General features: G+C 42.4%; 1 protein-coding gene across 1 annotated transcript; it reads left to right on the top strand.

Moving 5' to 3' along the window:
* The first annotated feature begins 349 nt into the window (after positions 1 to 349).
* On the top strand, positions 350 to 10,285 carry PHTF1 (putative homeodomain transcription factor 1). The gene is made up of 15 exons (XM_009888473.1): positions 350 to 503; positions 739 to 898; positions 1,691 to 1,816; positions 2,653 to 2,812; positions 3,889 to 4,053; positions 4,143 to 4,220; positions 5,027 to 5,236; positions 5,607 to 5,735; positions 6,081 to 6,353; positions 7,020 to 7,151; positions 7,335 to 7,421; positions 8,396 to 8,551; positions 8,962 to 9,057; positions 9,709 to 9,834; positions 10,265 to 10,285. Exons 1-15 carry the CDS (start codon positions 473 to 475, stop codon positions 10,283 to 10,285), a joined length of 1,950 nt encoding a protein of 649 aa, XP_009886775.1. The 5' UTR covers positions 350 to 472.
* The last annotated feature ends 4,316 nt before the right edge of the window (positions 10,286 to 14,601 follow it).

The following is a 14,601-nucleotide window of genomic DNA, read 5'->3' as shown; positions in this document are numbered from 1 at the left end:
GCAGAGCGTGGCGCCAGGGTAGGGTGCCAGTGGAGCCTTGAAAACCTGAGAGCAGAGGCAAGAGGAATTGGGGGTGGCACAGCAAAAGCAGTGCAAAGTGGCTGGGTGGAGCAGACTTGGGTGGGGAAGGGTCAGCAGGCAGTGTGCTGAGATGCGGCGAGGGGCTGATTGTGGAGGCGCCTGTTTGAGCTGCACAGATTGGACAAGTGCCTGAAGTTGGGCTGCTGTCACCCTTCGGAACGGCAGTGTTCCGGCCGTGTTTGGTTTTGGTCAAAGAGGAAGTCATAAGGAAATTCTTGTAATTCATGATTAATTGACTTGTTTGTTTGTCATTTAATTCCAAGGCTCCACATTTGCCAAAGCCAAGCCTGAAATCCCCTGGACATCGCTAACTCGGAAAGGAATAGTGAGAGTTGTATTTTTTCCATTATTCAGCCACTGGTGGATACAGGTTACTTCCCAACGTATTTTTATGTGGCTCCTGGTGCTCTATGTTATGCAAGGTAAGGGGTGGTAGCAGTCTGTGCCACAATCCTTTTTCTGCAAGGAATGTTACATCATTTTGTAGTCGTAATCTGAAGCATAAGGATCTGATCTGAGACCTACTTAATGTAGATTTCAAGATGTGTCGCACTAATATTTGCAGAAATTGTAAAACAGAGTAAAAATAAATAGTTAAACAGAAAAACTGGCCCATGCTCTTAATTTTTGCATTTGATACAACTTTTTCCTTTTCAGTCATAGCAGTTGTGTTGTATTTCATGATGCCCGTTGTAAATGCAAGTGAAGTCATGGGACCAATGTGCCTTATGTTACTGATGGGAACTGTTCACTGTCAAATAGTGTCCACCCAGATCAACAAACCTTCAGGAAACAACGGACTCAGCAGGCGGAGGAGGTGAGTGGGGTAACAGGTTCATTTGTTGGCATCAAAGCGTATGATGGATTGCTCTTGGTAGAAGTTAATGGGTAAATATATTCTGTTTTTATGTAATTATGTTATTTAACTGTAAATGTGAAAATGAGTACTTTTAGTCTTGCTTGTTGTCTTCTCATAACCAAGACAAATGTGGCGAATTAACCAGGCTGTGATAGGTCTGCTTTAGGTATCAGTTGGGCCTTCTTTTTCTGACGTAGCTTTTTAATACAGTTTCTTTTTGTGGCCAGAGGAGGGCATTCTGTGCAGAAAGGCATCTTCAAGGTTTTGCAAACCAGTCTCGTGTCCTGCTTTGGCATTACCTGCAGGGAATTGCTGATGTGTGTTGAGAACAGGGAAACGATGGCAGAGCTGACTGTGATGGATTCATTGCTGGCGATTTGTGCATGTGGGAGATGTTACGGTCCATCTACTAGATATTTACCTCTTACGTGACTGAGTCGGTTTGAACACTGATACAATATATTGGAATGCAGAATGATGGATGTGGATGGAGTTTTGCCTCTGTTAGATTTCTACAGCAAAGATTTTGTCTGTTGTGTCCTTTGCTAGTGATATACTGATCTCCTGTGCGTATATGCATAACTTCTGTTAATCCAAATAAAATTTATTTTATTTGGAAATAAGCATTCTGTCTGCATGACTCAAGAAAAATAGCATCTAAAAAGCTGTTCAAATCTGATTCAGATATTTTAAGACAAACCTAAAAGTAGCTTGCTATGCAAATTTAATTCTCCTTTTTTTAAAAACCAGGAAGTTACGCAAATCTGTGGGTGTCGATGGGAACAGTTGGTCTTCTCCTGACAAAAACAGTAAAGAAGAGCAGTCTGAATCTGCATCCATTCTTAACAATCTATTTAGTATGCTTTTCCGAAGGAGGTATGTGATCTTCACTGGGTTTGTTGTATTTGTAATGACACTCCGAACAATTTGATATCTGGAAAATGAAGACAGAATGTATATTGTCACTGATATCTCCAAAGTCTGCCAGTTATCTTCTTTTGGACTAAAAGCAGTCTTGGTATTGTAGGAGGCTGATTCCTCATTAATTTTTAGTATGTCCTTATTAGGAGATCATACCATATCTAAAACTGAGCATAGCTAAAACTGAGCATTAGATGAGTGGCAGAAAGTGGTGGAGCTTATTTTTATTTATCAGATAAGTGACCTTTCTTGAATGTGTATGCGCAAATTATATTACTGTTTTACCTGATTTCCAGAAGCAATTGTGCCTTCTAGTTTAAGTTGCTTGGATAGTCATCCCACTTTACCTTCTTACTTTTTCTAAAAGTAACTCGAGGAAAAGGAGAATAGATTGTTTGGGATAGTATTTCATTGTCTTCTACTGTTTTCTCAGGTGAGTTTGTTGATGAGTTTTTAACTGACAGGTCCTTTCTTTTGATGAGGACTTTTTGTCCTATGAATTGCTCTTATTTGTTTTTTTCAAAATAGGGATAAGAAAAAATTTCCTTCTTGGTTTAGAAGTTTTAAGATACTATTAGAGTTACAAAAGAACCATCCAGTGAAAGTGAAGCAGACATAAGTCTCTTCAACAGAGCCAGGATGCAAAGAGTCTGTCAGCAGAAGACAATTAAGTATTCCCTTAGCTATAATGTTTAATGTTGAACCTGTCTGGCAAGTGAAAGAGACCGTGATGTTTTCCTCAAAGAGCTTTTCTCTGACATAAAAGCATTTAATTGTATTTTCTCTCATAGGATTAGAAGAGTAAAGTTGGTAGCTGAGAAAGGGACTGAGACAGAAAATGGAGTGAATGCTGTGAATAATGGCATTAAGCACAGACATGCCAGATCTGAATACAGGCTGTTGCACTTCAAAGAGAAAAATAAACTTTCCGATGGGGAAAAGAGCCATCAGGTACTGGCAGGAAAGACCCATTTGAAGTCGCAAATTTCAGTATGTTCTGTATGTGCCCAAAAGTTTTTTTGATACTTAACTATGTGGTTTTATCTAATACAAGATATTCCCTTCTTCTACTAATCTTTGCTTGCATACAGGAAACCTAAAAACCCTTTCTACTTTTTGACTGAACAGCTGACATGGTGCTGATACTTTACTGTCAGCATCTTTTCATCTGTTACAATAATCAAATATGTCAAAAACAGAAAATCCTGAAAAATGTCTGTTTTACCAAAGTGCTCGTTTAGTTGTAGAGACTTCTGATCACAAGATTTTTAGGTAGTTATTAAAATTTATAATGATTAAAATAAATAATGTAGCAATTTTCAAAAGCAGTTCTGTAAAATAATTTGCCTCGCAAACAGTTCCCCACAATACCCTCTTCGATGGGGGCAGGAAAGTAAAAACTGAAGCATCCCTTGGGGAGCAAGACAGAGCTAAAGCATCATGACCTCTGTTGAAATCTCCTAAACATAAAGCTTTGTGGAGTTACTTTTGAGGCTCTTCTGGGTCAGTAGTAAGATGTTCACTCCCACATGAAGAACTTGGGTTAGAATCTGTGTGGAACGCTGTCCCATCCCAACTCCTGTATTTTCAGGCGTTTGGAGAGGAGCAGAGCTAGGTGTAGGGGGACACATGTCATTATTTCGGGTCTGCTAGCCACCAGCTTGTAGACACATCTGTTGTCCTGGGCTTAAAGTTGCGGGTAAGACATAGCCAAGAGCTGCTGCTGCCTCTTCCTCTTCCTGCCCTTGCCCCAAATCCAACTCCCCCCCACCCAGGATTCCCTTGCATTCCCTCTGTGTCAAGGCAAGGGTGGGGGTAACGAGTTAGAATTTGTGATGTCTCTGATGCTAAACTGGGTTCTGTTTCTGCATGTTCTGTGGAGATCACCTTCTGCAGGCTTTTGCAGGTAACTAGAGATTACTGTGTATGCCAGTGCAGTAGCAGCGCTGGCTCTGAACCTCTGGTTTGATGCAATTCAGGCGGACGTTTATTGGTGCCTTAGTCTTATTTGACTGCTGTATTTCTAGGATGACTGCATCAACAGAGGTGGTATTTCTGATGAGCTTTCGAGTGAGGAGGATGCCGAAGCAATGGCACAAAGGATCTTGTTACGCCAGAATGTAGAGGGGGCTTCCAGTGACAATAGCTACGAAGAGAAGAAAAAGAGGCCTCTTGTTTCTCTGAACCAGGCTGTCTCACAGGTACTTAGGTTGAATTTGTGCCATTTTCCACACAATTTTTTGCTATGGATAATGAGCTGGTTTTCCTTTGTTTTTGGCAGGTCAAACAAGCCCTGAAAGGTGCCAGAGACTCTGACAGTGTCGTGGAATCTGAACTAGAATCCGCACTGTATAGTCAGGTATGGTCAGAAATTCGAGACAGAGCTTTACCAAGCCCGGCCAGTGCAGGGACATCCTTCTCATCAGAACAGGCCATTATTAAATGATAGTGCTTTGGCGTCTTCAGGTATAAGGTGTGGCCTCCCTCCCTGCTCATTTGCAGCTTTGTAAACTTTGTTCACAATTGTGAGTATACTACTTTGTTTAACAAAACCAAACCAACCAAACAAAAAATCACTCTATTAACAGTATAGTATGGTCCAAACTGCCTTTAATTGCTCATGTTGAATTGCTACAATTGCTCCTCTGGTTTGGGAGGCAGCACTGTATTGTAGCTTTTATGCTGATATATTTTGATTTTAAAATGAATAAATAAATCTATTCTGTGATACATACTCATTCGCTTCATTACGGTTTGTCTTGCGCCCTGTCCCCCCCCCCCGAAAATAAAATAGAAATAAAACATATGAATATCAAATTTTAAATATAAAAATCTATAAATAAATATAAAATATAAATGAAATCTTAAAATAGATTATGCAAAACTCAGAAATTTTTTGCATTAGACTGAATAAGTCAATTTTTATTTTGTTGGGAATAGGGGTGGGAAACTAATGCTGTCTTTGTGACTTCCTGCGTAGAAGTGCTGGTTGCAAAAAATCTCACTGAGCAATATCATCTTTACCAGTTTGCATCAGGTGGGTGGGACTGGGGGTTCTCGACTGCCCCGGGAAGCTGATTTCACTGGTTGCTGGGAGGAGGAGGAAGTGGTCCTGCATTTGCAGGGTGGCAGGCTGTGCTGTGTACGTTTTGCTCTTCTTCAAAGGACTCGAGGTCCTGCGGTAGTGTGGGATCCCGGAGCTGTAGTGTGACCCGGAGAGACTCAGAAAGTACTCGCCATGACTCTGAGACCGAAGACATGCTTTGGGATGATCTGCTTCACGGACCAGAGTGTCGCTCGTCCTGCACCAGCGACAGTGAGGAAATGACTGTGAGAGGCACCAGGCGGGATTTGAAGGAAGATGTTTTCCAGCAGGTTTGTTGATTTGTATCCAGTAGCTGAGAATACTATGGAAGACTCCACACGCACCCCACCCCTTTCCCCCCCGTCTGCCCAAATAATGTGAAAGACACATCTGAGTGCTATTGGTATAATGTGAGAAGCTCCTGTTGGATGAGCCCATTCTGGCAACTGTGCCAATCACGTCTAAGTCTGGAATGATCTAAATAATGGGATCAATGATCAGCTCCCTCATCCCTGCTGGTATTATCTGGACCACTGCTAATCCCCAGAGTATTTCACCCAAAGACAAATTTGGAATCCCTTTCTCCATCTAAATATTTCCTAGGAAAAAGCATTATTTAATAGCATGGCAGAACCTTTTGTGTTCTTTTTTCTTTTATAGAACCATTTGTTTTGGCTGCAGAATACAAGTCCAGCATCTGCAAAAGTGAGTGCGCTGATCTGGGAAGGGAATGACTGTAAGAAGGTGGACATGTCTGTGCTGGAGATCAGTGGGATTATCATGAGCAGGGTAAGAGGGCTGTAAGGCATTGCAACCTCTCTCCCTCACGCTTTAAAAACAACCACAAAAACCTGAAGATAGCTATATGTGCGACTATGAAATGCAGTATAAAACTGGTCCCTTCTCAACGGTAAATACAGTTGTCCCAGCAGGAGGTCCTGTTGAAGACCAATTAGTGCTGATTATTATTGACTGATTGATTTTTGGTTTGGGGACTGAAATGGGTATAATTATTTTAGGCTACGTCCTTTGAGGGGAAGGGGATACCTGATTGAATTAATGCTGCCACAACGCATGCCGTTTCCTTGGTGCAAAACCCCAGGTAATCATCCTGGTTTTGTTCCTGCTTGCCAGGTTAATGCCTACCAGCAAGGAGTGGGGTATCAAATGCTGGGAAATGTCATCACCATCGGATTAGCGTTCCTACCATTCCTCTACAGACTGTTCCGCACAGATAACCTGGAGCAGCTGTGCTCCTTTTCTCTAAAGGAGCTTTTGCACATCTTTTGTGGAGCACCTGCTAGCACCCCTGTCATCGTTTTGTCTGCAATCAACTTCCTTGAAAGACTTTGCTTAACCTGGATGTTTTTCTTCATGATGTGTGTTGCTGAGAGAACATACAAACAGGTAGGTTTAAATGTACTGTTGCCTTTCATGAGCCCTGGCAGGTGTTCGACCAAACCCATGCTGCCTAGCGCAGGAGACACTGGCGAGGCAAGAGTGCCTCAGCAAGCGGGTCTCAGAGCTGGCCAGATGCCCAAGAAGTTTAGGTGGGGGAGTCTAGTAAGACGCCTGTTCATCAGTCACAAACAGACCTGTCAGTACCCTTCCTGCCCCCCTGTGCTCCCCCTCTTACCCTGCCCCTGCGCGAAAGGAAAAATGGAAACGAACGCTTCAGCGTGGGGCTGTTTGGGAGGAAGACAAATCCTGCCTAGCTGCCGTGTTCTGAGATGGAGCATCGGATGGTTTGCTGCATCACCTTCAGCTCTCGTGACTGTGGGCAGTAGCTTTTTCACAGTGGCTGTAAATGTTGCATGGCAGGGCAGGCTGATGTCATTTACTGTTTTAGCGAGAGCTCTGTGGCTAATCTAGCTTAGCAACAGCAGTTCCACCTCTACCACACACAAGGTAACTACTGTTCCGTACCTGCGAGGTTGTGCACTGAGGCGCTGTGAGGCTCCCCGTGTGCCACAAGGATGACCTTTCCTGCCAGTTACTGCTCAGCAATCCCAAACAATCTTTTTTGGTGTAGACTAATTTATGTTTGTGTATGTTTTTGTTTTTAATTTGCAGAGGTTTTTGTTTGCCAAGCTTTTTAGTCACATTACATCTGCTCGGAAAGCCAGGAAATACGAAATTCCACACTTCAGACTCAAGAAGGTAGAAAACATTAAGATCTGGTTATCCCTTCGTTCCTATCTAAAGGTGAGTTCCGATCCAAGGTTTGATTATTGCAGAAGGTGTAACCAAGTCTTTACCTCGTTGCTGTCTGGCACTTCGGATTTCACTGCTCGACTCGTTAACCGTGTTAACCGTTCTGTTTGTGGTGAGCCGTGACTGCACAGCTCTGCCTCCAGCCCTTACACCCTCCATTCTTTGTTTCTGCAGCGGCGAGGCCCCCAGCGATCTGTGGATGTTGTCGTGTCCTCAGTCTTTTTACTGGCTCTTTCAATTGCTTTTATATGTTGTGCCCAGGTGAGATTTTTAACTTTTTTTTCAAAGTAGGGTGAAAACCCACAAACTACTGAAGGCTTTTGTTTTGGCAACCCAGGAAGTGCTTAACTGGAGCTTTTGTCTCTGAAGTAATACTGAGTGTTTTGCATTTTTTAAAAGCTTTGTGCTGTTTAGTTGGTAATAGCTGTTAATCCTCTGCAGAGGGAAGGCTGGGTTTTTATAATTACTAGGAAAATTTCAGGACATTTGCGCACAAAGGAAAGGGCTCTGCCAAAGCACCTCAAGTGTTCACTGACGTTTTATTTAAGAGGGCGGATCGGATCGCAGCACCCTCTTTAACCACTGTTGTTGAAAAGCAGGTCAATAACGATTACTTACACCTTTTAATCCTTCACTAAACAGTCCTGTTACAGGAAACACTGTTAATGCTGGAGCTGTTTTCTTGGTTTCTTTGTTTTTGGCAAGAGATTCATTAGAGTGTCTAGGCAAGTGCTTGATACCATGAAGATGCAGTTGTGGTAGCAGTGAGATTGATGACTCTCACTGCTGTGATCGCTTTCGTAAGCCCTGGGTTTCTGGAGGAAGTAATGACAACCCCAGTCCTGCGGTATTAGACCCAGCGAGTGCACAGTGGGAAAGGCGGAATCGGCCCCAGCGTGTCTGTGGTGGGCTGAGGCTGCCAGTGGGACAAGCACACATGAAAGGGAAGACATTTTATGCCCATTAATTGGAAAGAGGGAGGAAAGAGGAACAATCGTCCTTTTCTAAGCAGAAAGAAAAAATCCAATTCCAAGCGAAAGCCAGGTTAGAAACAAGACCTTTTACTTTAACCTAGTTACACGGCTGAATTACACTTCAAGGGAGAAACACTCTTCGTAGCTGCAGAGCACAGATGGCTCTTCAGAAGAGGAGTCAGGGTGATGCTTTTCTGCTTTTCCCACAAACAGGCATGTTACCTGTTATTGACACTGGCATTTTATTTTTCCCCAATACAGGTTCTTAAGGGTCACAAAACATTTCTGAATGCAGCTTACAACTGGGAGTTCCTAATCTGGGAGGCAGCTCTTCTTCTCTTTTTACTACGTCTGGCATCTTTGGGCTCTGAAACCAACAAGAAATACAGTAATATTTCAGTCTTGCTCACTGAGCAGGTATCTCCGTTTAGTTTATTCTCCCTTTGGTTTTGTGGCTTGTTTGGATGTAATTATTGCATTTCAAACGAGCTTAAAAAATACTGGAGTCACATTTTAAAATTCAGAAATTAACCCTTGTGCTGGACAGAAGGCAATAAAACATTGTACAGCTGGGGATGGACAAGCTGTTAAACATGCAGACTCAAATTCTAAAATTGTAGATTATTTTTGTCTCTGGGTTAACAGGTGTTAGCCACATCAATCGGAAAAAGAATATTATCACTGCTAAATTCCTGTCTGTGGATGCATCACTTCTTTAGGAGTGACAGTACGCTGCCAAAAATGGCTCTAATTTCCCTTTGTTAGAAATTAGTTGGGGGCTAGTGCTGGAATATTAACATCTGGTCTGTAATGTCTCTCTGTCACAGATAAACTTATACCTAAAGATGGAGAAGAAGCCAAACAAGAAGGAACAGCTGTCTCTAGTAAACAACGTTTTGAAACTATCTACAAAGCTACTGAAAGTAAGCTACTCTCCCCAAGAACACACAGTTGTTGAATTTTATGGAAGCGTATGACAATGACAATGACGGTGTTTTTGCTCGTCCCACTTCTCTTGTCTCTTGCTTAGGTCAGTTAGTTCTCACAAAGGGAGGTTTTCTGTGCTGTAGCCATCGCATAAGATCAAGCAATACGCGACCAGTGTGGTTAATTAGTGCTGCAAACATTTCATTAGTAGCAGCTTACTACAATTTGGGTAAGCAAGAACAGAGACTAGTATGAACGCAGCCTGCGTCCTCACTGCTTGAATCTCATTTTCCTTCAGCAGCTTCGATGTTGAAGCTTGTTGACAGGTACCAGAGTAGATATTTGGAAAAGAGCGAGCACAGGCTAAGAGTCACATCAATGAGTCTAGACAGATTGTACAGCCTGCTGTGTCAAGCTCTGGTTATGCAGCCAGTCCTGCTACAAAGGAGGCGTTTCAGGTTCATCTTTAAGCTGGGAGGCCTGAAATACAGAGTGGGAATTTCGGTACATACATTTAAGAAAGGATACAGAGGCAGCGCATGGTTAGCAGAGTCCGCCAGAGAGCCAGTATTGACCTAAAAGTCTGAGGATTAATTACTTCTGGTATGGACAAGTGCTACTGGACTTTTTTTCCCCTTTCCCTGCAGGAATTAGATACTCCGTTTAGGCTGTATGGACTGACCATGAATCCATTAATCTACAATATAACACGGGTTGTAATACTCTCTGCTGTCTCAGGTGTTATAAGTGATCTTCTAGGCTTCAATATCAGAGTAAGTATAACTCCCATGCAAACTGACAGGAAACATCCCGTAGGGGTCACTTTTGTACCTTTGCCAAATTCCTCCCACCAGAGCAGAAAGGTTGTGGCCTTGAATTAGGCTCTACAGCGTAATTCAGAGAACAGACCATGCAGAATGAATCTCCATCTCCCTGAGCCAGTTTTGGTGGCGGGAAGACAGGGCTGACCTAAATTTCAGCCCTGTTCAGGTCTTCAGTGCCCACTTAAAGTGCAGTCAGAATCTTGGGTTCTTTCCCCTTAGAATGAAGCACAGTCCTCCTGCGGCTCACACTTACACTGGAGCTCGCTGAGCGGAGTGTTCAACGCAGGACGGGCAAAGGAGACCGAGTCCTACCTGTAGATGAAAAGCATTCAGACCTACGGCTTTCAGACCCATACTCACTCTCAGTATCTCTTTTCAGTTATGGAAAATTAAACCGTGAACTGACCAAACATCGGCACTCGGCCCTCTGCACCAGAAAGACGACGACGACCAGAGAAGATAACCAACAGCCTGGGCAAAGAGCAGAGGTGCTCTCAAACTATGGATATCTGTAATTACTGTTTTTAAACAAAAGTTCTCCCTCTGCTTTACTGTTCTACAACGTACAGAATAAACTGGTCTAATCTGGGAAGTCATCCTGCAGCACGCACACACAGCAAAACAGGATTACTGGGGCCAAGCACCGGCAGCTGGCATTGACCACAGCAGGACCCGGTGCAGCCACGCGAGAGCTCCCGCTGGGGGGACACCAACAACCGCTACAGACGCCCCGATTCTGTGGAAGCTGAATCCTGTGCCTGTGACAAGCGCAGAGTCAGCCCTCCTGTTCCCGTTGGCAGCATCCTTTTTCAGAGTGCTCTGGAGCTACGCTGAAATGTTTCAGTTTGTGCATTTGTGCTTCAGAGCTCAATGCATTTATCTGAATGTGCTGAAGAGTATTTTTGTTACAAGCTCCGTGTGCTTGAGGCTTTGCCTCTTTATCCTGAACTACTGCAGGATGCAGTGAAATTTGGACCGCGCAATGTGAGTTCTGCCTCCACACTGACAGTTATGCAATAGAGCAGATTCATGCTGGTTGGCTTACGTTAGGTCTTCTGCAAATGATGATGCTTTTTTTTGAAAACATTAGTTACCTGAGAACAACCTTACAACACAAACTGCAAGTAAAGCATTTATCAACTACAGACTGTTTCGCTGTGCTCATTCCCTGTAACCCCTCGGATGTGCTCAGCCCGGGCTCTGTCCCGGGGCGTCCTGGCACGTCTCCTGCCAACCAGCTTTGCGCCGTGTTCCGAGAAGCTGCTGCAGCTCCGCACCGCAGTTGTGCCTTACATGGGAATACCCACGGAAGAAACCTGTTGTGAGAATCAGCTCAGTGGAAGAGATGTGGCAAAGACTCCCTCACCCAGTAGATTAACGTTTAGAAAGGGCATCGGAGAGAAATAAAATGTTTTAAAGACATCTGTTAAACTTACGTTCTCCTTAACTGACTCTACTATCTTCTATTTATTAGTAATGAAAAAAGCAAAAACTGAGGAACTTTTCATAGCTTCATTCTTTCACACAAGGGGTAAGATGGCAGAAGAATTTTTGGTAATAAATTGTTTACAGCTATTTTCTGTACAAGGAAAAGTTGTAAGATGTGAAAGGAGATGATTTTATATATCAAAATGTACAAATAAACCTACAGTACAAGTATTTCATCATTAATAACTTTCTACATGACTGATGATTTTCATAACACCTTTGTTGAACATTTGTTATTTGAACAGGGAGTCAAGGGAACTTCCAATAATAAATTGCATTTGTTTTCCAGAAGAGTATTATGTTTGTGGGTAAAACCTGTCCAGAGATTTAGCTGTTTAAAATATCACACCACAGTCAACAAAGAATCTATTTTATACAGTGCAGAACCAACAGGCCATGAACTGGAGTTTCTTTTTAATATCTATATAAAAAATAATGAGCGATTTACAGGTCTCTCTCTAGTCAGAACCTCAGAAGTATGTATAAAGGTGCTGTACAATATATAAACATTTACACCCAGTACATCCATACGTTGCGTAGCATTCCAAGGCCACGTTGCTAAGTCATCTGATACAGTAAGTACAGATACAAGTTCTATGGAAGGAGAAATCACACACAGGTAAGACACTAAATCAGGTCACATTAACATACAGAAAAAGTATAGGGGCAGTCGATGACAGGGAAATAATTTCAGTGGTGCTAATTCATCTTTGTATTAAATGTCTGAATTTGTGACTGTACTCGGTGGTAAGGGCAAGTGCACACAACTCAACATGGAGTAGAGTCTCTTGTTAAGAATATATGGTTAATACCTACACGGGCTACTTCAAAGTATTAAATATTTTCACAGTCATACTCCGCAACACGGAGTATTTGTACGTATTATGCTACACAGCACATCTCAGTGGATGACCCAGTGTGAAGCAGCAGAGCACAGTTCAGATCTGCTTTAAAGCCTGTTTAATTTTCAAAGTCTTTCTTTATAAAGCTGTTTGAGTAATCATCTGTACTACAAAAGAATTCAACTTAGACTGATTCACCGTGCTTCATTAAGCTTTAAAAACATTAAATGTTTCAAAGCCAAAACGAGATACTTGCTTTCAAACAGCAGATCATATTAGTTTGCATTTTAACATGAGTAAGTAAAGCTTGACCTTTACACCTCTTTCTCCTTCTGCAAACTGCACCAATGGGCTCCTTTTACCACTTTTTTGTGGTCATTAAAACCCACCATGTCAGGAAATCCTCACTAGAACTATGAAGAAAATAATAAACCAATTTATGCAGGCTGCTGTTCTGACAGCTGTAGCACTGATGTGTCAGTAGGTGAGAACAGTCCTCTTTTTAAAATATGGGTTACAGCCCAAACAATAGATTCTGAGTCTCACGTACCCCGGGTATCGTCCCGTTTAGCACTCGTAGGACAGGTCACACGTTCAAAGTAAAATACGGGAAACTTCTAATATACACAGGCAAGAACTTCACTGAAGAAGCTACTGGGGCAGTTGGTTCTGTCCCAAAGGTCGGCTGATATCTCTACAGAGGAAACAAAATCCAACTCCTAACGAGCATTAAATAATTAAAGATGGGAGTTCAGTACACAGCACCACAATGAGGCTGAACAGAAATGTGCACTCGTTGCTTATGTTTACAAAGAATGTGAGGATGACACAGTGCCACAGGTGAAACCGAAGGAATTATGTTATTTAACAGAACGCAGAATTTTCTCTTTTCAGACAGATGTTCGCAAACAGTTGCTATAAGCATCCTTATAAATCAAGAAAATAAAGCAATTTTGCTGTGTTCATAAAAAGCAAAATTACAAAACATTGATTATGTCAAATATAATTTTTATCTACACGATTTTGTATTAGGTATAAAAATTTAAGAAAAAACATCAATTGAACAGCATCGGTGGCTCATTTGCTGCCCTAGAATTGATAGAACCAACTCACCCATCTTCTCACTGAACCAATGAGAACATGTGTATCTCCTTACGTAAACATGCACCATGCTCTTGAGAAAACACCCATTTCAAACAGAACTTCACCTTTTCTGTGACTGGAATATGTATGAGAAGGATTAGATTGACCGGATACAGTAGATAACTTGGCACAAGAACAAGTGAGTCATGATCACATTGGCAATATAGGCATTAAATAATTTTGTTCAGAAACTCACAATACTATCTGAGAAAGCCGTAGCAGTGCAACGTCGAGAGCAGCAGAACACCGCCTTCAAAAGGACAAGGGGACAGCAGCTTATGGAAGAGTTTCATTTAAGCAATCCAAAAGGTCCTTCATGCAGCTTAGATAATTTAAGAACAAATCAAATACTTTCCACCCTCTAACCAGTTTCTGAAAACAACCAACAACTTTGTGAAAAGAACCTATGCTTTTAAGTGACCATAATTAGAAACTTGATTAAAACATGTTCTAAAAAAAGTGTCAGTCAAACCCGTTTTTCAGCCACACCCGCTGTTTGGGTGACTTTACACGCGCTTGGTACCCTCCAAGGTCCAGGAGTTATCGGTGTTTTCTTGACTGGAGAACTATTCTCAGATTTGGAAATTCCATCATCTTTGGTTTCATGGGGCAGCTCCTGTTGTCTGTTCAGCATAACAGTCTCCTGTGTTTCCGGCCGCCTTTGTTTCTCCATGGAGAGCAGCGGAATATTGGAAAGACTGGAGGTTTTGAATCTGCTGGAGTTTGGCTCTCCAGAGTTTGACTTCTTTATTGTTTCATCTTCAGATGCGTTTCTCCTAGAGTCACTGAACGGAAGGTTATTCTCGTCAAATGCTGCGTATTGTCGCTCTGGAGACCACCCTTCTGTCTTTCCAGAAGTCTTCTGCTTCGTGACTCCTGTTTTACCATGTCCACCTTTCAATCGCTCAACAGTCATCTTATCACCACCAGTTGTTTTGTCTTGATATTCTTGTAACCTGCCTACCGTTTCTGTGTTTCCTTGCTTACTGAGATGCTTTTGGGGACTGGCAGACCGTCCTCGATTTCCACTGGAATGCTCTCTTTTGTTACTATTGTTCATCCCTATTTCGGTGGTTTTACTCTCGCTCTTTCTGGAACTGTCAGGTTTATGTGAGAAATTGCCATAGTTTTTTTCAGGATCCCTTTTTCTGGGGCCGTGGAACCCTGCGTGAGGGCCCTCAGCAGCCCCAAACTTTTCTGGACTTGCAGATCCGTCTCTTCTGGTCCCTACTTCCAAACTACC

Source organism: Charadrius vociferus, unplaced genomic scaffold (genome assembly GCF_000708025.1).
Source record: "Charadrius vociferus isolate BGI_N301 unplaced genomic scaffold, ASM70802v2 scaffold1077, whole genome shotgun sequence".
Lineage (NCBI taxonomy): Eukaryota > Metazoa > Chordata > Aves > Charadriiformes > Charadriidae > Charadrius > Charadrius vociferus.
Note: the sequence above shows the minus strand (reverse complement) of the source record. Positions and strands in the feature narration are given on the sequence as shown.

Coding starts and splice junctions, on each gene's coding strand:
- PHTF1 (XM_009888473.1), top strand. CDS start 473: ATGTGGCTCCTGGTGCTCTATGTTATGCAAG. Junction 7,422..8,395: donor CTTTTATATGTTGTGCCCAG/GTGAGATTTTTA, acceptor TCCCCAATACAG/GTTCTTAAGGGTCACAAAAC. Junction 9,058..9,708: donor TATCTACAAAGCTACTGAAA/GTAAGCTACTCT, acceptor CTTTCCCTGCAG/GAATTAGATACTCCGTTTAG.